Source organism: Stegostoma tigrinum, chromosome 8, assembly GCF_030684315.1.
Source record: "Stegostoma tigrinum isolate sSteTig4 chromosome 8, sSteTig4.hap1, whole genome shotgun sequence".
Lineage (NCBI taxonomy): Eukaryota > Metazoa > Chordata > Chondrichthyes > Orectolobiformes > Stegostomatidae > Stegostoma > Stegostoma tigrinum.
In genome coordinates, this window is record NC_081361.1 from 41922747 (window position 1) to 41943587 (window position 20841).

General features: G+C 39.3%; 1 protein-coding gene across 4 annotated transcripts in view; it reads left to right on the top strand.

The window, feature by feature from the left end:
* LOC125456066 (zinc finger protein GLIS1-like) overlaps positions 1-20841 on the top strand; it is a 372527-nt gene that overhangs the window by 324041 nt on the left and 27645 nt on the right. For all 4 annotated transcript variants that reach the window (XM_048538732.1, XM_048538735.1, XM_048538734.1 and 1 more), the window contains one exon: positions 16848-17026. In XM_048538732.1, coding sequence (XP_048394689.1) covers positions 16848-17026 — 179 coding nt within the window. The remainder of the gene's footprint in view (positions 1-16847; positions 17027-20841) is intronic.

The following is a 20841-nucleotide window of genomic DNA, read 5'->3' on the forward strand; positions in this document are numbered from 1 at the left end:
TGCCTTTTTGAATATAGATGCATTTTTCGCATTGCTCATTGTTAAGATTTTTGCTTTTGTACTGTGAATAAGTGCATTATGTAGGCCAACTGGCTGTGAGAAATTTGCACATACAGAAATCCGATGCCAAAATTCGACAAATCTCCCATGGTATTATGCATGGTGAATTGGATATAACGCCAAACATGGGACAATCTTAGTACTGTTAAGGGGAAAGTTTAGGAGTTCAGCATAATCTCAAAGAAGGTAATTTGAGATTTTGGAGTCATAGAAATCCCCTAGGATTGTTAAATTCAAAAGTAGAGCCAAAGGCTTTAACTAACTTGTGGAGGGAGGAGACCTTTGGTTTTACTACCATTGGAGAAGTGGGGGAGATTGAGGTTAGACCCTTTGAAAAGCAGGGATTCAAGCAGCAGTGTGGAGGAAATATTGTAGTTTGGTATTGTGAAATACATAGGTATAAAATTAAGTATTTTTGTAAACAACATTCACTCTGGAATTCTAAGCAAGTACCCAACTTATAAGTAAAAACCAAAAGAACTGCAGATGCTGTAAATCAAGAACAAAAACAGAAGTTGCTGGAAAAGATCAGCAGGTCTGGCTAAATCAGAGTTAACGTTTCAGGTTTGGTGAGACCTTCCTCAGAACCAGACCCAAAACATTAACTCTAATGTTTTCTTCACAGATCCTGCCAGACCTGCTGAGCTTTTCCAGCAACTTCTGATTTTGTTCACCAGTTGTAAGTCATATTCTTTTGTCCCCCAAGGTAAATCCTCTATAAAGTAAAAAGTAGATTTGATCCAAAAATTGAAGTCAGCTTCTCACATTCTTTTTCAGCTCGTCTTTAAGTCTGCTCAAATCATATTTAAACACTGTTTTAGTCTAAGCAAAGACAGAATTTGGCACTTGTACATAAAAGTGCACATGTATGTTGTAAACAATACTCATTTACTAATTTCAGTAAAAACAGAAGAAACAGTTGGAAAAAAATCATCCCAATCACTTCAGTTATCTCTATGAAGTCAATATTATCAAATGTTCAATGGTTTAATTCTGAAACTGTATTTGAAAGAAAGTTTTAAAAACGTCTGGCATCTCTGCAAATCATTTGGGAAAACAGAGAATCAGAAATCATGTCACAGTATGACAAAAAGCATATACATAGTTCCAAGAAGAAAATTATACAGGGAAGTTCTTTATATTACACATAGTTGCATCGCCTTGAAATTACACGTGGAGGTGTAGCCTATAATGCTCCATTAACAGAGCTGGAGAAAATTATCAACAGCACACTACATTTTAAGTTTATACAGTGTCGTAAATCTACCTGCACAATTCTCTTATATTTCTCATATCAACCTTAGATTACAACAGTGTTTATAAGTTTACAGATGATTTCAAAATAAGTGGTGGCATGAGCCTCAATAGCTTTTGTCAAATAAGTTTGACAAGACAACTATTTTGAAGTGTTTATTCTGGTATCAATGATCTTGAGTGGCTGAAAGAAGCTGATTCATTGAGGTTCAGGTTTGAAAACAAATTTTTGATAGTTAAGATATACTGTAGTTAATACTATTTTATATTACATTAAAGTATATTTTATAATACTATTACTATTTTACTCTGTTTGCACCAAAGAATTCATTGTTACTATATGTAAGACTGGCATTGCCACAGAACAGAATTAAATACGCAGTTTTGATATTTATTTCGTTTTCGTAGCTAAAACTCTGAGGAAAATGTTGCTTCACTGATCCTGGCTGGAACTTAGAAACCTCATTACAAATTCTCTTACTGGAGATGTTTGTCTCCATACCATTCCAACAACTTACACCTGTTAAATATGAGCACAGGTGAATCTCCAGTTAATGCTTGCCACCGGAATACAAGTAACATGACAATAAAGGATGAAAGAATATTCTAAATACCTAACAAACATACAATTCCTATCCTTGGAGCAGCTTCTCCTTTGCAAGCATGGGTGATCTCTTACTTCCTGTTATGTATGGCAGTGGAGAATCACAAAAAGTTGAAGTGCTGCTGCCGTTAAGAATACTCACGGCCCATTATTTTCAGCAGTGAGTTAGAATGGCATAGCACTGCTCAATACTAGAACAAATCTGAAAATCAATGTGCTAAAAAAATTGTCTGCTGCCATTTTGTGCACAGGCCAGGTGAGGCCATGATTTGTGATTTCACTGCCCAGTTACATTGTGGCAGGTAGCATTAAAACTGCAGTGTTCAGCTGAATGTGACCCATGCTGCTGCCTGGCTTACAGCTAAACAGGGACCTTAGTGGTGTTGAAGGCTAGTACATGTTCCGGCAGGCCTCCAGATCATAAAGGCAGCTTGCCTCTTTTAAAGGAGAGCTGCACTCAATAGGAGGAAGCTGCTACTGACTGACAGTAGTAGAAATGGCTGATAGTATAAGCATAATAAATGAAGCCAGGGAATACAAGAGTAAGCAGCAGGGAGACACAGACTGGGAAGTAAAGTTTTCTGCAAGGTTCTTCCCAAATTTCTTCTTGTTTTCTGAAGACACTTGAGCAATTACTAAATCTAGTCTCATGTAAGGGGATCTGGAACCACTTGAAGGAAGATGTGCTTTTTCTTTGTCTTCTGTACACTTTTTTTCAAACTTGCTGAACCTTCTAAGTGAACTGCAACTAGGACCAACAAGATTCACTTAACTTTTGGATTGCAGGCCGTTTGGACTCATTGGATTTTTAAAATGTGTTCATGGAATGTGGGTGTCACTGGGTGGGCTAGCATTTATTGCCCATCTCTAATTGCCCAGAGGGCAGCTAAGAATCAACCACACTACTGTGTGTTTGAAGTCACACGTAGGCCCGAGCAGGGAAGGACGGCAAATTTCCTTTCATGAAGAACATTTATGAACTAGACAGGTTTTTATAATAATCAGCCGTGGTTACATAGTTCTCACTTGGCTGGCTTTAGTTTTTAAATTCCAGACTTCTATCAAATTTAAGATTTCACCATCTGTCATGAGAGAATCCTAACCCATGTCCCCCTCAAGCCTGTTCTGCTATTCAGTGAATCATGGCTGATCTGTGGCCTAACTATGTAACTACCTTTGGTCTAGATCCCTTAATAACTTTGCTTAACAAAAGTTTATCTATTTTAGATTTAAAATTAACAACTGATCGAACATCTACTGCTGCTTGTGGAAGTGAGTTCCAAACTTTAACCAACCTTAGTGTGTAGAAATGCTTTCTAGTATCTGTCCTGAATGTTCATGCCCTAATTATCAGTATACAACTCCTTGTTCTAGAATCCTCAACCTGTGGAAATAGTTTATCTTTATCGACCCTATCTTTTCCTGTTAATTTCTTGAAGACATTGATCGGATTACCCTTAACCTAAGAAATTAAAGAGAAAACATGCTTAATTTGTCTAATCTCCACTCATAATTTAACCCCTGACATCCAGATATCATTCAATGTATGTTGCACTCCACCAAAGCCAATATATCTTTCCTCAGGTATGGTAACCAGATCTGCACACGGCACTCATAAGTATGGTCAAACTTGAGTTTTGTATAACTGCGGCATAACCTGTGCATTTTTGTACTTCTGGCTGAGTCAGAGATGGGAATCTTATCACTAAACCAAAGGTTCATGAATGCTGTGGTACCTAATCCAAATGTCCCTCTCTCCCCATGAAAGCCGAGACAAGAAATATTGGCAAGTTAGCTGACTTTGAGTAACATCATCGTTCAGTCTTCTTTATTTTCCAATCAGCCTGTTCAGAGATGTTATCATACACCTCTGGAGCAGGTGGGTTTTGAAACTGGACCTTCTGGTCCAGAGGTAGCAACATAACTACTGCCACTGCGCCACAAGAGCCTGACATAGTTAAGGTTGATTTTGTCTTCAACTAAGACGCACAGCTGTATGTTTTTCAGCAGCAATTTCATTGAAATTTTTGCTTTTTAATTCAGGAAGCATGGAAGTGAATTGTAATGTCCCACCCATCATCTTAGTTGAGATTGGTTAACCTCATATACATGAGTTTTTATGTTCCACATTGGACAATTCACTGATTTATTGAAATATTGGTGATGTTTCTGTGTATTTTTTTGTTAGAAGATTTGATGGGTGGTGTTTTATAGAAGCAACAAGGCTCTTGGCCACAAGATAGACAGCTGGCACAAAACCCATGTTGCCTTTTTCTAGGATATTCTGTCAATACATTGTGTCAATGAAGCAGTTGTGAGATCATTAATGTGATTGTCTGAGGCCAATCAGAGGCTCATAAATGCCACCAGTGCAGTTGTTGGAAAGACATCTAATTGAGGCTCAGATATTTACTGGATCCTAGACTCAGGTGAATAATGACAGGAGTGGAATCGTTGGGTGGGGATTACAGTGGAGTTAGGGTCCAGCAGCAGGAACAGAGGATGTTCCCCTCCACCCCTTCCCTTGCAGGATCACTCAGTTAGGCATTGATTTTCTTTGTCTTTGAGTGAAGTACCTCCTCACCCAGGAGAACACATGCAACCTTCACATGTTTGCTTGTTACGCTCGCCACATGGTAACAAGCCTAAATGGTGCTGATTTCATACCAGTGGCAGTGAGATGAGACCCTAACAACAGGGCAATAATTGCCTAGTTAAAGACTTCAATTGTCAGTGACTTGGGAGGTCACTTACATGGCCATGTCACTATTCAGAACAGAGGCAGGATTTCCTACTTGCCACCATCCTACCTGTTTAATGTTTTCCTTGCCTCCTGTCTAGTCACAGGGGAGAGCATAAAATAAAACCCATCACATCATACAATCCGTCAGCACAATCCCATTTGCTGAATCACACAACTGGACAAGGAGGGATGATAAGAACATTTAATAATTGGAAAAGAATTCCACAGCTTCTGTATATTCTGTACATTATACTCTGTAGTAAAATAATAAGAATGCCCAATGGGCATGTTATATATAAAAAGTTAAATTGTCATCAGTAAGGAATTTCATTCTATTTTAGAGTTGTATAAACTCTAAACAAGAAACAGATATTGTTAACATCTAAAATGCATTTCCATTAAAGACTGCCAAAAGGCAATCATATTTTGTCATTAAAGCTTAAACACAGACATGCAGAAAAAAAATTGGCTAGAAAAGTGCAGTCCAGTTAATGAAAAAAATTAAGTACAGGTGAGCAGCCATATTTAAAATAGGTTGGGCTGATATGAACGCCGTGTATTTTACAGTCATATGTCCATATGATTTTTATCAGTTAACTTTGCTCAGTACTAGATTCAACACAGCTGGGTGCTCAAAGTTGTGAATAAATAGGGTGTTATAAAACAGAAATTGAACAATTACTGCAACTTCCCTCGTGTTTCAGTGGTTAAGTGCACTGTTTAATGTCTCACTGAGGCCTAAAGGCCACAAAACTCAGAGTTAATGCTTAGTCTGTTTGAAGTTAGGTAGTTTTACCTAGGGCTAGTGATCAGGAACTGAACATTCATGAATACTACTGAGGTAAAAAAGTTAAAAATCACATACACCATAGCTCCAGGCTGGCTTTGCTGCTGGAAAATCAACATGCATAGATGCTGAAGATTGTGCAGACTTTGATAGCCGCATGATGGTATAATCTTGTCATAGTCACTATGTTGACTGACATGAAGAATAACCACTGGACATTGTGTTGTGAAATGGTACTCCAATCTGAGTCACCAGCTTCAGCGTAGAAGAGCAGTAAAGAAATAAAATAATTCCTGATGGATATTTTTGAACTCAAACAGACCTTGTGAACAATCAGATATAACCAGGGAATTTAGAAGTGTGTTAGTTTGTTCGAAATATATTCTTGAACTGGCAGGGGTGTTGATTGGTTCAGTTTTACGCAAGGATTTATAGTGTATTTGAAATATTCTGCACATTCTGCAATACAATAAAAGAATCACCTGGCAACAATTAAGCTTATGATGCACTTTAAACTAAAATAGGGGAGAGTTTGGCTTCTTAATTCAAAACGTTCTCTGAAAGTGAACAGCACAAATGTTTCCTGAGCTGGTACTGACAGTGAGTTCCCTGGAGACAGAACTCCTAAAGCAGTGTGGGGCCCAAAATTGGGCTGTGTCCAAACTCTAGATTAACACCACAACAGCACACTGAACTACAGCTTTAATGGGGTTCAGGAAGTGACAAAGATAATCAGGGCACATTTTTGAAAACAGTTAAATCACTATGACATTGATTGTTTTTCAGAAGATGGCATAGATATTCATATATTTCATCTCAAGTAATAGTAACAAAAAAAAACAGAGATGCTGAAGTATCTTACATATAGAACGGCACATAAGAATGTGTATATTACCTACAAAAAAATATTAATATGTGTTCCTACAGAAACAGGACCAGACTGAAGTAGATTTAGAATATAACACTGCTGAAGACATCACAATCTCCGAAAATGAAACTGGCTCGATTAACTAGGATAAAAGATTGGAAGGCAAAACAGTATCTAAAAAATGTGCTACTTTTAGAGAAGAAGTATTTTGACTGTAGACACAGTGAATACAAGCAGAAAGGCAGGGCAAACAAATCCATTCTAAATAAAAACCGAAAGAACTGTGAATGCTGTGAATCATGAACAAAAACAAAGTTGCTGGAAAAGCTCAGCAGGTCTGGCAGCATCTGTGGAGGAAAAAGCAGAGTTAATGTTTCGGGTCCGGTGACCCTTCCTCAGAACTGATGGTTGGCTGTGTTGTTGTTGTTGAAACAAATTCATCTCCCTGGCTGACAAAAGAGACAGATATTCATCTGAATATAAGAAAATGTGCAGATGACAAATATCAGATGAAAATTATTTAAGAATAAGGAATGGCTAGTGGTGAAGTGTCCATTTTTGAGTGTGTACCACTTCTTATTTCCTCTAAATCTGTCCTCGACTGTGGTATTCATGAAGTTACCATTCATTTCATCCTTAACAAGGCTCAACCTAAACCGCACAATCCACAACGTGCAGGATCAGACCATAGCTTAGCCTCTGCATAGAGTTGTTCTCATAGCATGTGGCTTTTTAAAAAAATCTGCAGAAGCAGTGATTTATTCGTAGATAGAGGTCCACAGACATCAGGAACTCATCCAACATACACTTTTGAGCTTAGGTCACTGAACTGCCATCAGAAATGGAAACCCTGGTTGATGTTCCTCCTCTAAGTCTAGCTTAGTAAACTCAGGATGCAACCTGGCAATCCTCATATTGTCATATTGCTCAGCTACAGACTGTTAATGCATTTACTAACCGAACAATTGAGAGACATTTTATTTTAATGCTGATTTGGTGGATACTTGTAGAATTACAAAATGTTTTAGCAATTTGATTTTTGACATTAGTTTTTGAAATCTGTAGTATGTATGACTGGCAGCAGAAGAAAATAAGAAAGTTGAGCTCCATATGCTGCAGTTCCAAAACATTATCTTTCTTATAAAATGGTTCTGTTCACTTCCAATGTTTATTGCTAAATATTTATTATCCACTTAGTCGTTTGAATGTGGTTTTCATAAGAATGCAATTGCATGTTAATGTTTGTTTATAATTCTCAGCATTATCAGTTACTGATCTTTAGTTTGTTACATTTTCATTTTGTCATGAAATAAACATGTTTCTGGCAATTGGGTTCTAAACTAAAGGTGTAGTTTCATTAGTTTATATTCAATCTCTGGTTTGACTGTTCAGTGTGCTTCCTAAAGTTGTCTGATGCTGCTCCAGTATAGAAAGTCTGTGAAGATTGCAAATCAAAGAGATGTGATATTTTGTCTCTGAGTTTAATCAGAAGTGTCATAAATTTCATTCTTATGGGGTATTTAAATATACAGATAGGATTATGGACAATGTTTTAAGTACAACATGAGAAATAGGAGGAGTAGGCTATTCAGCCCCTCAAGACTGCCCCGCCATTCTTGATTGATCTGCTCCTGGCTTCAACTCCTCTTCCATACCAGCTCCTCATAGACCTCAATTCCTTGACATCTCAAAAATCTGTCCCCCCTTAAAATGCTTTGAGACCTGGCTTCCACAACTCTCCAGGGTAGAGAATTCTAGACATTCACAAATGCTGTGAAAGAAAAAATTCCTTTGCATTTAATTTTCACTTCCTCTGCAACCATGTCTCCTGGTTCGAGATTACCCTATTAGTAGAAACATCACCTGAACCTTGTCAAGCCCCCTCAAAATCATATGTGTTTCATAAGATTATCTCTCATTCGTCTAAACTCTGATGGATAAAGGCCTGATATATTTTCTCTAAGTCAATCCTTTCAGTCCAGGAATCAGCCAAGTGAAAACAGTGAATACTGCAGATGCTGGAAATCTAAAACAAAAACAAATTGCTAAAGAAACTCAAGAGGTCCAGCAGCATCGGTCGAGAAAGAGAAATGTTTTGAGTCCTCTACGACTTTTCTTCAGAACTGAATATGCTTGAAAATAATGGCTTTTATGTGGTGTTGGCAGAAGATGTGGAGAGAAGCAAGTGGAACAGATTTTAAGGGTTGCTCAGAGCAAAAGTCAAATGGTGATGAAGGAGAAACAGTAATGTAAAATGGATGTAAATGAAGGTGTGTAAAGGAGAAAATGAGTCCGCTTTGCTGACAGCAAAATCAACAGGCCAGAACAAGACAAGACCAGGGGAGGATGAAGGATGTAAGAAAAATGAAGACATACTCTGAAGTTGTGGAACTTGAACGTTAGAAGATGTAAAGTACCTAAGCAGAAAATGAGGTGTCGTTTGCCCAGCTTGCTTTGAGCTTCAGAGAACTCTGTAGCAGGTCCAGGACAGAAATATTAGCAGAGGAGCAAGGTGATTTATTCAAAAGATAAGCAACTGAAAGGTGTAGGTTATTCCTGTGGCAAGAGAAGAGATGTTCCACCAAGCTGTCAATTGGTTTGCAAATGGTTCTCATCATTTTAAAGGACACTGGATTGTGAGCTTGAACAGTGAAGAGGGAGGAGGTGAATGGGTAAGTGCTAGATCTTCTGCAATTACATGGGAAGAGGCCATGATGGAGTGAGAAAGTGTCAGAAATGATTGAAGAGTGGATCAGGGTGTCAAAGTGGGAACAGCCTCTGTGGAATGCTGACAATGGAGGAGACGGTAAGATATGGTTGGTGGTGATACCTTGCTGGAGTTAGTGGAAATGGTGGAAGATGATCCCTTGAATGCGGAGACAGATAGGGTGATAAGAAAAAACAAGGGGAATCTACCCTTCCCTAGGAGAGAGGGGAAGAGGTGACGATAGAAGTGCGACAGATTGGGCAGACGTGGTTGAGGGGGCTGTCAACCATGGTGGGAAAATCTTGGGTCGGGGGAAAAGGAGGATATGTTGGAGGCATCCTGTTGGAAATTAGCATCAATGGAACTGATGCAATGATGACAATGACATTGGGAAAATGGGATAGAATCCTTCCAGTCAGCAGATTGAGGGGAAGTATGGTGAAGTATAAGCTCTTTTGAATCTTTCAATTGAATGCTCTGCCTCTATAATTGGTTTACAGCCCAACTACAACTCCAGTTATAGGTTTCACCAGAATACTGTCCAGCATTGTTCAAATGAAGTAGCCCTCCAAGTTACACACTTGGCATCATATCCTGCTCATGATTGTGTGGACACATGATGCTGGAATCATGTGGTATGATTTGATGATCATGAGGATCATTTTGGGTTATGTAACACAAGCCATTAAAGATGTGATTTTGTGCCCGTTACAGCAAATGTCTGCATGTGCGCTGCTCTTTACAGAAACAAAATGAAACCATCCAGGAACGCAGTCCCTCGGAGGTAGCAGGAATTGCAGATACTGGAGTCAGAAATTACACAGTGTGGAGCTGCAGGACCACAGCAGGCCAGGCAGCATCAGATGAGCAGGAAAATTGACGTTTCAGGTTGGGATGCTTCTTCAGCAATCCCAACAAGTTTTGGTATAAGAGAATTCAGATGGCCTTTGGAGAACACCTTTCAGGTGCCTTGGGGTCTAGAAGGTGGCACGGTGGCTCAGTGGTCAGTACTACTGCCTCACAGCACCAGGGTCCCAGGTTCAAATCTATGTGGAGTTTGCACATTCTCCCCGTGTCTGCGTGGGTTTTCTCCTGGTGCTTCGGTTTCCTCCCACAGTCCAAAGATGTGCAGGTTAGGTGGATTGGCCATGTGAAATTGTCCATAGTGTCCAGGGGTGTGTAGGCTAAGTGGATTAGTCTGGGAAAATGCAGCTTTACATGGATAGGATGGGGAGCTGGGTGTGGGTGGGATGTTCTTTGAATGGTCGGTGTGGACTCGATGGGTCAAATGACTTGCTTCCACACTTTAGCGATTCTATGATTCTAAGGCCTATCTGCACATTTCGCTATGTAGGTAGAGGAGGCAACAGTCTAGGTTTCCTGACTCATGAGCCAACACTAAGGGCATCGGCAAAATGGCAGTTGTCAAGGACTGAGGCTGTTTCCCTCAGAGGTGACAGTACACTTATGCTCCTTGCAACTGATGCTGTCTTGGATCTGCACTTGAAAAATTCTAGTAATCTTTGGAGGACATATGCTTGACTGTTTCAACACCCCAAAAGCACTGACAAAAACTAATGCACAGCCATGATGGCTGCAGCTGGAGTATGTATGGCAGAAGTCTGGGGTTTTATTTGGGAACATAGATGTAAGATGGGTGCTGCTTGTTGGGTAATGGAATCTGCAACACTGGATCAAATTGAGACTGAGAAAGAAAAGCACCCGTGCTTCTGAAAAGGCACAACAGCAGTAACAGCAGATTCATAAAGAAGAGCGTGTGGGATCAGTAGCTTCTCAAACAATGTGAGATTGTGGGGACAGCAGCTTTATAAAGAGAAGAATGGACTAATGTGAGAAGGGCAGCAATGGCAGGAGGCAAAAATCAGCAGGAGACAAAAACCGGCAGCAGGGAAGGAGGACAGAGTGGACCTGTAGGAGAACAACAGTGTTGGTGGGAGATAAGAACTAGTAGCAGAGGAAAGGCCAAGAAATGGATAATAGACCTTCTGAGAATGGCAATGACAGTGTGAGCTATAAGCTGCCATTAGAGAGGGAGGGCCAGCACACGTAGATTGAACTTGTGTGAGATGGGCAGCAATGATAGGAGATAAAAACAGAGAGTCCCTTTAACCTGTATCTGTACACGTCAGAGCCAAAGGGTGATGTCACAGGAAAACAGATGGGTGATTGGTGGGTGTTTTCTCTATATTGCTTTTGAGTGGCGAAAGGTTCATATCAGAAGATGATGTTCCAACTGAAGAACACAGATAAAAAGTTCACTTTTAAGCTATTTAACATCCAAATTAAATAACACAGAGGTGGCTGCACTGGCAATGTGTTGCAGCTGCAGAACGTGGGAACAGTGTTCACTTGTGTAATTCACGGTAATCACATTTACAGAGTTAAAATCTCTTGGTGTTAAAATGCCCCAGGAGGCTTTCAAAGGAAACAGTGTCCTGTGTCCATGGACTCAGCAAGGAGGAATGTAGTGATTGGAACAAGTCAGCCAGCTGGATCTTTTACAATATGAGTTCCCTGAGTGGATCAGATTAACAGCCCCAATCAGGGAGATCTGGCAGACATAAAAGGATGAATGATAGGGACATTGAGTGCTTGAATGCCCTACTCAATGATAGGTAGTTCTATTGTGAAAGGCTATGCATTTGTAAACAAAGGGTGATTGGTGATGGGATGCTCACCTCTGAAAAGCTATTTCACCAGATAAGCAAGACACTAATGGAAGGAAAGATCTTGTAATTGTCTCTATCACAAGGGACAAAGTATTTTACAAACTAAGGGGACTAAAGTCAAACAAGTTGCCAGGATCTGAAGGCCTACACCAAGGATTTTAAAGCAAATTGCTACAGAGATAGTGGAGTCTGTGTCAAAACATTCTAAAACTCACTGGAATTCCAATCTCAAAGGTTTCCAATGGATTGGAAAACTGTTAATGTAATGCAATGTAGTAAAGAATGGAGGGAGACAGAAAGCAGGAAGTATAAGTCAGTTAGCTTAACTTCTGTTGTTGGGAAAGGGCCACTGTCAATGAGGAAATAGGATTTTAAAAAAAATTTCATGCAATCAGACTTAACATAGTTTTTCTTTGACAAAACTATGTTTGGCAAATTTGCTAAAGTTCTTTGAGGCTACAGCAAACAGAGTTGATAACAGGGAACCAGAAGATGCAAAGTATTTGAATTATCTGAAGATATTCAATCAGGTGGCACATATAAGTTAAGACCTCATGATATTGGGGGTAATGTATCAGGATGGATTGAGAAGTAGTTAACACACAGAAGACAGTGAATTAGTATTAATTGTTCTTATTCAGGTTGAAAGATGTGGCTACTGGAGTGTCAAAAGAATCAGTCCTAAGCCTTTACTATACACGTCAGTGTCTTGGAGGAGGGGGCACAGTGTGAAGTATCAAAATTTGCTGATGATACAAAACTAGGTGAGAGGGCATGCTGGAACAAGGACATAAAGAATCTGCAAGAAGATATAAACAGACTGTGTGGGTCAAAAGGCATTGGCAGATGGTGTTTAATGTATGAATGTGCAAGATCATGCACTTTGTTAGGAAGAATCAAATGGAGAGAGAGAAGAGTGCATGAAACACAAAATGTTAGCTTGCAAGTGCAAGTAATTTAGAAGGCAAATGGAAAGTAGCCTTTATTGCTAGGGAGTTTAAAACTAGGTAAATCTTGTTACAACTGTACAGGGTTTGCTCAGTTCATATGCAGTATTATTTACAGTTTTGTCCTAGTAGTTAACAAAGGATATACTGGCATTGGAGGTGATTCAAAAGAGATTCACAAGACTGATTGGTATGAAGCCTACCAAGAACACTAAACAGGTAGAAGAATGAGAGGTTATCTTATTGAAACACAAACAATTCTGAGGGGGCTTGACAGGGTAGATGTTGAGGTAATGTTTCCCCTAATAGGGGATTCTCAAACTAGAGCACATAGTTACAGAATAAGGGGACACACCATTTAAAACCAAGATGTAACAGAATTCCTTCTCCCAGAGGATAGTAAATCTCTGGAATTTTCTATCTCCAAGAGTTCTGAATGCTGGATCAATGCTTAAAAAGGAGATACAAAGAGTTTTGAAATATCAGGGACTTGAGGGAAGTGCTAGCACGAAAGAGACATTCAGATCTGGGGCAGGCCTGAAGAGTTGAATGGTCTGTTCCTGCTCCTAATTCTTACATTCTTATGCAGTTAACATTTGGATCTACAAATGTGTGAATGGAGTTGGCCACTAATTCTATATTAGGAAGGATTACCTCAAGTCTCTGGACAAAGCTTTGTGCTAAGTAGTGCCAAACTCCTTCACACTCTTTGTCATTCACTCTAGACTTTCAATCAGGTTTTGTAGTACATCAATCATTTTGTTATGCATATTCCTTCGTGATTTTTTTTGTAGAGAATCCATTTAAGTCCTGATCTGTATCTTCTGCAGTAGAATCCACGTATAAACTTACTCTCCAGAGAGCTGGTACTGGTGCAATGCTTGCCTCCTGCAATGCCTGCAACTTAGTCAAGTCTAATGCCTCAGATTCCACCTGTAATTTATTCTTTAGGATATGCACCATTTGTTGTCCCAGTTGCTGGTTTCAAATGCAAAATCAAGTGAGAATACTTTGCATAAATAAACCTTTCTTCCTATTCCTTCACTTCCTCAACAGGTTGGACCTTGAGTATCTGAAAATAAGAAGTCTCAAGGGAACAGTGTGGTGCAGCAAGGGACACAAAAGTAAGAAAAGGGGATGAAGTAGCAATAGGATATGAGAAAGAGGGTTAGATATAAGGTGACAATTTTTTTCTGTTTTCAGTCCTGCTGGTTACCTCAGGATTTGGCAGTATTTCTTCTGCAAAAGCATTCAGAATATATGGGAATACCTGGCCTCCTGCGACAAGTTTCTGCTGTTGTTGGTTCTGTGCCACTTCGTCCTACAAATGAGAGGGAACTGTCAATGAATGAAATGCACTATGGTTATGTGATGTAGCTGTTATTGATTGAATACCAGTAGGTGTTTGCAACCTGTAAAGTGTGAGTGTGAAAATTATAGTACTGTTCAGTATATGAGAGTGATATGAAGTGTTTAATGTTACATGTGAGCCCAGGCTGATTGAAATTTCTGGTGTGTGGTATTAAGTTGAGACTACTTGTGTAGTTCAGATGATATAGTATTTGAAGGTGCATTCACAAACCTTGACTACACATCTAAGGTCACTTGCAAGGACAGTATCTTGTTTTGTAATTTTAAAACTCGGGACTTAAATGAGAAGGACTGAAGTGCTATAAGAGTGGCTGCAACTTGAAAAGCAGGTATCGGGGCACCTATGCCAAGAATCGTGTAATCAACTGTTTGAATAAACAGTAATTTCAAAAGTACAGCCATGTTAGAGCTGAGGAGCTATACTTAAGCAGCTTTTCCTTACAAAAACATGTTGATTGATAACTGGTCATTAGTCCATAGACCAGTGACAAAAACCTTTTTGACTGCCAAAAACTGTGATTTGTTCACACGTAACTTAAAAGCTTAAAGCAGAAAACAAGGTGAAAGTCTACAAATCTATTCTAACACCTCAGAAACAAGTTAAAAAGAGAGAGCAGTTCACTTCTTCCCTGGCTCAAGCGTGATCTCTATGTCCTCCACAGTAAAAACTCACTGAACTAGAAGAAAATTAGATTACCTTTACAGAAACAGTTGTTCTAAACAGTGACCTTTAACTGACAAGCCAGAATTTTTTTTATAAGCGAACCATTCAACTTGTGCCTCTTACAAAACTGTGAACACATTTAGAGAAAAACAACTGAGGCAATATGGTGATCAACAGAATAATCACAACAGCATCTGGAAGAAAGACTACTGAAACACTTTATCCTCTGACCATAACCTATTTTACCTTGTCTGTTTGTCTGTGGGTGTGTGTAAGGATGAATCTATAAAATTTCACTGTATGTAGGAGGTTGAGAGGTGATCCATATAAATATTGGTTTATAAAATCATGAGGGGCATAGGTGAGGTAAATAGCAAAGGTCTTTTCCCTAGAGAGGGGGAGTTCAAAACCAGGCAGCATATTTTTAAGGTGAGCAGAGAAAGATTTGAAAGGGACCTGAGGGGCAGAAGGTGGTTCATATGTGGAATAAGCTGCCAGAGGAAAAGGTAGATGCAGGTACATTTCAAAATTTAAACAACATTTGAATAGGTACATGAATAGGAAAGGTTTAGAGGGATATGGGCCAAGCACTGGCAAGTGGAACTAGATTAGTTTGGGAACCTTGATCAGCTTGGATCAACTGGATCCAAGGGTCTGTTTCTGTGCTGTATGACTCTATGACTCTGTAATGGTAATAGAGCTCTAATTAAAGTTTTTGAGAAGCTTTGTAGCTCAGGTTGTGGATGAGGTTGCAGACTTTCTCACTGAGCTGGTATGTTTGATTGCAAGTCTGCAACCTTTAGAGTCTTAATTCATAGTATTTTATGCTGGTTTACAACTATTTACATATAGCTAGTTTCCAATCACTTTTAATAGTGATTCCTATTCGGTACAGAAACCAGATCCATGTCTTCTATCAATCTGGGTTTGAAAGTCAGCTAAATTGGGGAACTTTGTAAACATTTAAAATATTTAGCTTTTGTGACAACTCTGGAAATAGCAAATCTTGACTTCCTACCGCAGTGAATTGTAGCACTGAGCTGCTTGCAGAAGTGTATCTTGGTCGTTATTGCATAACTCCAGGCATTGACTCTCACAGCTATCATCCTCCACTACTTCTGACTATGTGTCTGGAGTGTCTCCTCACACCATTTTCACCAACTTTTGATCAAGATTTTCAGTGCAGCGTCAGAAAATCTTGAAGTTGACTCCTTCCCAGGATAAATTATCTTCAAATATATCTCCCAGTATCTGCTCCAGCCACAATGCACTCTGTCTCCAAGGTGCTGGCTAACTTTAAATATTGCAGCCTGTCTATAAGTCATGCCAACCTTTCGCTATGTTGGACTCCTTCTGATGCTTCCAGCCAGTGAACAACACATCTGATATTGGCTTGATACAGAAATTGCTGAATTGAGTAGTCAATGGGTACAGATCAGTTGTGCATTGTGATCCCAACCACCATTGGGTGCCTTGGTGGCTCAGCGGTTAGCACTGCAGCCTCACAGCACCAGGGACCCGGGTTCAATTCCAGCCTCGGGTAACTGTCTGTGCAGAGTTTGCACATTCTCCCTGTGTCTGCGTGGGTTTCCTCTGGGTGCTCCGGTTTCCTCCCACAGTCCAAAGATGTGCAGGCTGGGTGGATTGGTCATGCTAAATTGCCTGTAGTGTTCGGGGTGTGTGGGTGTAGGAGGATGGGTCTGGGTGGGATGCTCCAAGGGGCAGTGTGGACTTATTGGGCCAAAGGGCCTGTTTCCACACTGTAGGGAATCTAATTTGCAGGGACTATCTAATTTGGCCTAGTGTTAGAATGCCCAAAAAGCAAGAATCTGCGTATCCTTTCAGAACATGGGCTCTACAGCTGTAATGCCTGTAGTTTATCTATTCTATGGGGCTGAATTGTGTGTGTGTGTGTGTGTGTGTGTGTGAGCAAAGTGGTGAAATTGAGTGCAGGACCTCATTTCACAGAATATATCACCTAAACAAAGCATAGCGAATCTATCACACAGTTTCATGTGCTGTACCCACCAATGGCAGATCACCGGCAGAAACTTGGGAAACTGGAGCTTATTACTGCATTTTCAGAAACAAAATCAATGCAACAAGTGCTCTTGTAAGACTACATTACTGAAATGAACACATTTCCTTGCAGGGCCAGACCAATTATACTTCCTTTTTCTTCTCTGGTCAGTCCAAGGAAAATGTTAGCTCCAACGCTGCTGCAGAGGCATGGTCCTCATTCACCTCAACCGTCCAACAACCAACTCAGTGGAGGGGACCACAAGTACAACCCAGTCTTCCAAAGCCAGCTGATGCAACCCCTCCAAGCAGGTACTTTGAAACATTTTTTGGGAAATCATAGGGGAAGTACAAGTGTGGAACAGAAGATGCAAGCACTCATGCTTTTTAAAACTTTGATGTAAGCAATAAATTTCACTTTAGTAAACGAAATCATAATGATCTTGTAGAATAAATCTTTTCGAGCATTTCATTTTGTTGTCAGAAATTTGATGCTAGTAAATTTTAAAATTTAGTAGAATATCAGCATTAATAGGATTCTCTGGGATGTTCTAGATGGGCAAAGAACTGTGAGGTTGAGTGATAAAAGTGAAGCACGTTCCAAGTCGATTTTATTTATTTGGATTGGAAGTGCTGCAAACAGTTTCAGCCAATTAATGAATAAAAAGAAAAATATTAATGAGGGAAAAGTTTGAATCAGAATAGGATGCTGCCCTTAATAGAGAAGTTTGCTGACACTCTTGAAATAGATATCTACGGTGACCATTTAAGTGAGGTATAAGGGTAACCTGTTCCTGTGAAACTATGGTACAGCATGAGCTAATTTCTGCAGAAGAAAGACAGAAAACTGAGGAAGGGTGGGCAGCACAGCAAAACAAAGGACACTTCAGCCACTTTACAGAAATGGAGTTGACTTTGGTGTTTCTCAGACTGGAAAAAAGAAAAGTCTGTCAGGTGTCTGATTTTGATCACAAAGTGTAGATCGCAATTGAAACTGAATTTACAGATTGTTTTCATAACTACTGATTTTATTATTAGACAAATCAGATTGCAGATTGAAATCTGACTTGATAGATCATACTTTGTTCTTTTCTAATTTACCTTTTAAGATGAAGTAGTAAAAAAACAAGCTATTCACATATTACATAATTTGAACAATGTCAAAACATATAGTGAAATACGCTATTCTGTTTTTCCCACAACATTCCTTTTCAACCAGGAATAGATAACCTCAGGGCAAAGGTTTAATTCGAAAGTTCCAGAAAAATATTCAGTTAGAACTCTGAAGAGGGATCTCTCAAACACCAGAGAGAATTCCCTTCTGTATAAATCTATTGATAATGACTTAACTGCTGGTTTCAATTCCCCAACTTCATAACCTTTCCCTTGGGTATTCACACAATAGAGCTTATATTTTCTCAGCTTCAAATGAACCCTTCAGTGTTCTAACTAAACACTTCTTCAGAACTTCCAAACTAAAGCCTTGCACTGGGGTAATCTATTTTTAGCTTTTCTAAACTAACTTCTTGCTCCAGAAGAATTGTGTTCTTAATCTAACTTTAACCAGAACTTCTCCAAACTGAAACCAAAAGCTTTCCAAATTATGAGTGTTTTTCCAAACCAAAAAAAGATCCACCCCTGATCCTTTTAACTGAAAGCAGGCTAATATTCACCAATATTTATTCTGTCTGCTCATAAAATTCTTCCAAAGCAATACAAATTCCTGTTAACATTTCAGATACTCTCTCCCTTCCATACTGATTTTAAATAAAATCATGCTTTAGAAATATCAATAAATTAATTATTAGAGCCTCACAGACACTGGGACCAAAATTCACATGCCATTAGTGAAAAGTCCAGATTCTATTATATATAGATATCACACACGTTATATTACAGCCATAAAACTACATAACATGCCACAGAATTGGTTAATACCCATTGGTGAATAATCCCTTGACATTTAATTATTGTCTCAATCTTGAAGAATGGCCAACACTCAGGCAGGTTGTCATGGGCTTCCTGTGCCTTTAAGTGAAGCCCAGCAAGTATAAGCATCTTAGGAAAATAGACACTTCACAGACTTTGAAAGCATGCAACATGAAATTGCCTTTGGTAAATGTAAAACACAAAGGATAAGAGAATGCAGAATGACCATCATCTCCCATTGTTACTGTTGAAAGTTCAGGATTTGTTAACAATCACTGTCAAGATGAATGAATACTAAAATAAATGAAATAAGCATGAACTATGAAAGGAAGTGAGTTGCCAATTAGTCAGCGGGAACCTAATAGTCAGCATGGTTTCTGAGACAGTATATAAAGAAAGTATTATTGGACAAGACTTACTGGAGTTTCCAAGGGAGAGAACGAAGAAGGGTTCAGTCTCTATGTTCAATTTTTGTTCAGTTTAATTACTGATGTTATTTTGTTGTGTGTTATTAGAGTGTGGTTTGTCAGTCAAGATTCAAATGTTGCTTGTTTGAAATTGAAGGAATTTTCAGTTAATCCACCAGTAATTATCCACGAACGGTCTCACGAATGGGATTATTTGTGTGTTCAGAATTAATTTGAAAGTAAAGTCTAACTGTATGGAAAAGATTAAATTATGGCACAAAAACTACACAAGCATTTGGACAATAATCTTAAATTACAAGTTACTATTCAATGAATACATTACCTTCGTATAAGTAAAATATAACAAGTGATTAATGTCACAACTGTTCATGCATATTGGATACTTATGTGGTCTATATTGCATGTCTTTCTATGAATTCTTTTCCATTTCTCCATCATGCAAGCATTTGTACTGAATATAACAATGAGTTTAATTCATAGAATTTGTGAACTTTTTTTTGTGGTACATATTTATGCACCATCAATGAACCGTGCAGGGGTGCACACCAGGAACAGCATCAGGCATACTTACAAATAAAATACTTACAAATGAGGACCCAACCTGGTGAAGCTACAACAGAAGAGTGCTTATATACCAAACAGTTTAAGCAATAAGCAATAGAAAGGGCGAAGCGATTCCATAAGGAATGGATCAGATCTAACTTCTGTAGTCCTACCACATCCAGTTATGAATGGTGGTGGATCATTAAAAAATTCAGTGGAGGAAATGAAAATATTCGCACCCTCAGTGATGGTTGTCTACGGCATCAGTAAAGGATAAGGCTGAAGCATTTGCAACTGCTGGGAAAGGGATGATGCATCTTGGCTCCTGCAGAGGTCCTCAACATCACAGAAGCCAGCCTTCAGCCAATGTGATTCACTCCATGTGATATCAAGAAATGATTAATACTGCAAAGGCTATGCGTCCTGAACCCATTCCAGCAATTGTACTGAAGATATGTACTCCAGTACTTGCTGCACCCTTAGCCAAACTACTGTTCTAGTACAGATATAACGCTGGCATCTACCTGGTGTGGAAAATTGCCCAGGTATATCCTGTACACAAAAACCAGGATGAATCTAACATAGCCAATTATTACCCCTTCAGTATTTTCTCTCAATCATGTATGAGGTGATTGAAGGGTTTATCAACAATGCTATCAAGCAGCACTGGTTTAGAAATAACCTGTTCGCTGATGCCCAGTTTAGGTTCCTCTAGGGCCGCTCGGATCCTGATCTCTTTACAGCTTTAGTTCAAACATGAACAAAGGAGCAGAACTGATGTGAGAGAGAATGCCATTGACATCAATACCACATTTGACAGAGCATACCATCGTGGAGCCCAGCAAACCTAGAGTCAAGGGGATCAGGTGGAAAACTCTCTGTTGGTTGGATTGAATTCTGTGCACAAAGGAAGATGGTTGAGGTTATTTGCGTTCCGTGTCTCAACCCAAGAACTTCGATGTAGAGGTCCTCAGGGAAGTGTCCTAGACTCAACCATCTTCAGCAGCTTCATCATTGACTTTCCCTCCATTGTAAAGTCAAAAGTGGGGATGTCCACCGATGATTCCATAATTTTCAGCATCATTCATGACTCCTCAGATTCTAAAGCAGTCCACAACCAAATGTTACAAGACTTGCACAATGTCCAGATTTGGGCTGACAAGTGTCATTGCACTACACAAGTGTCAGATAGTGACCATAAATACAGAGGTAGGCTATTCAGCCCAT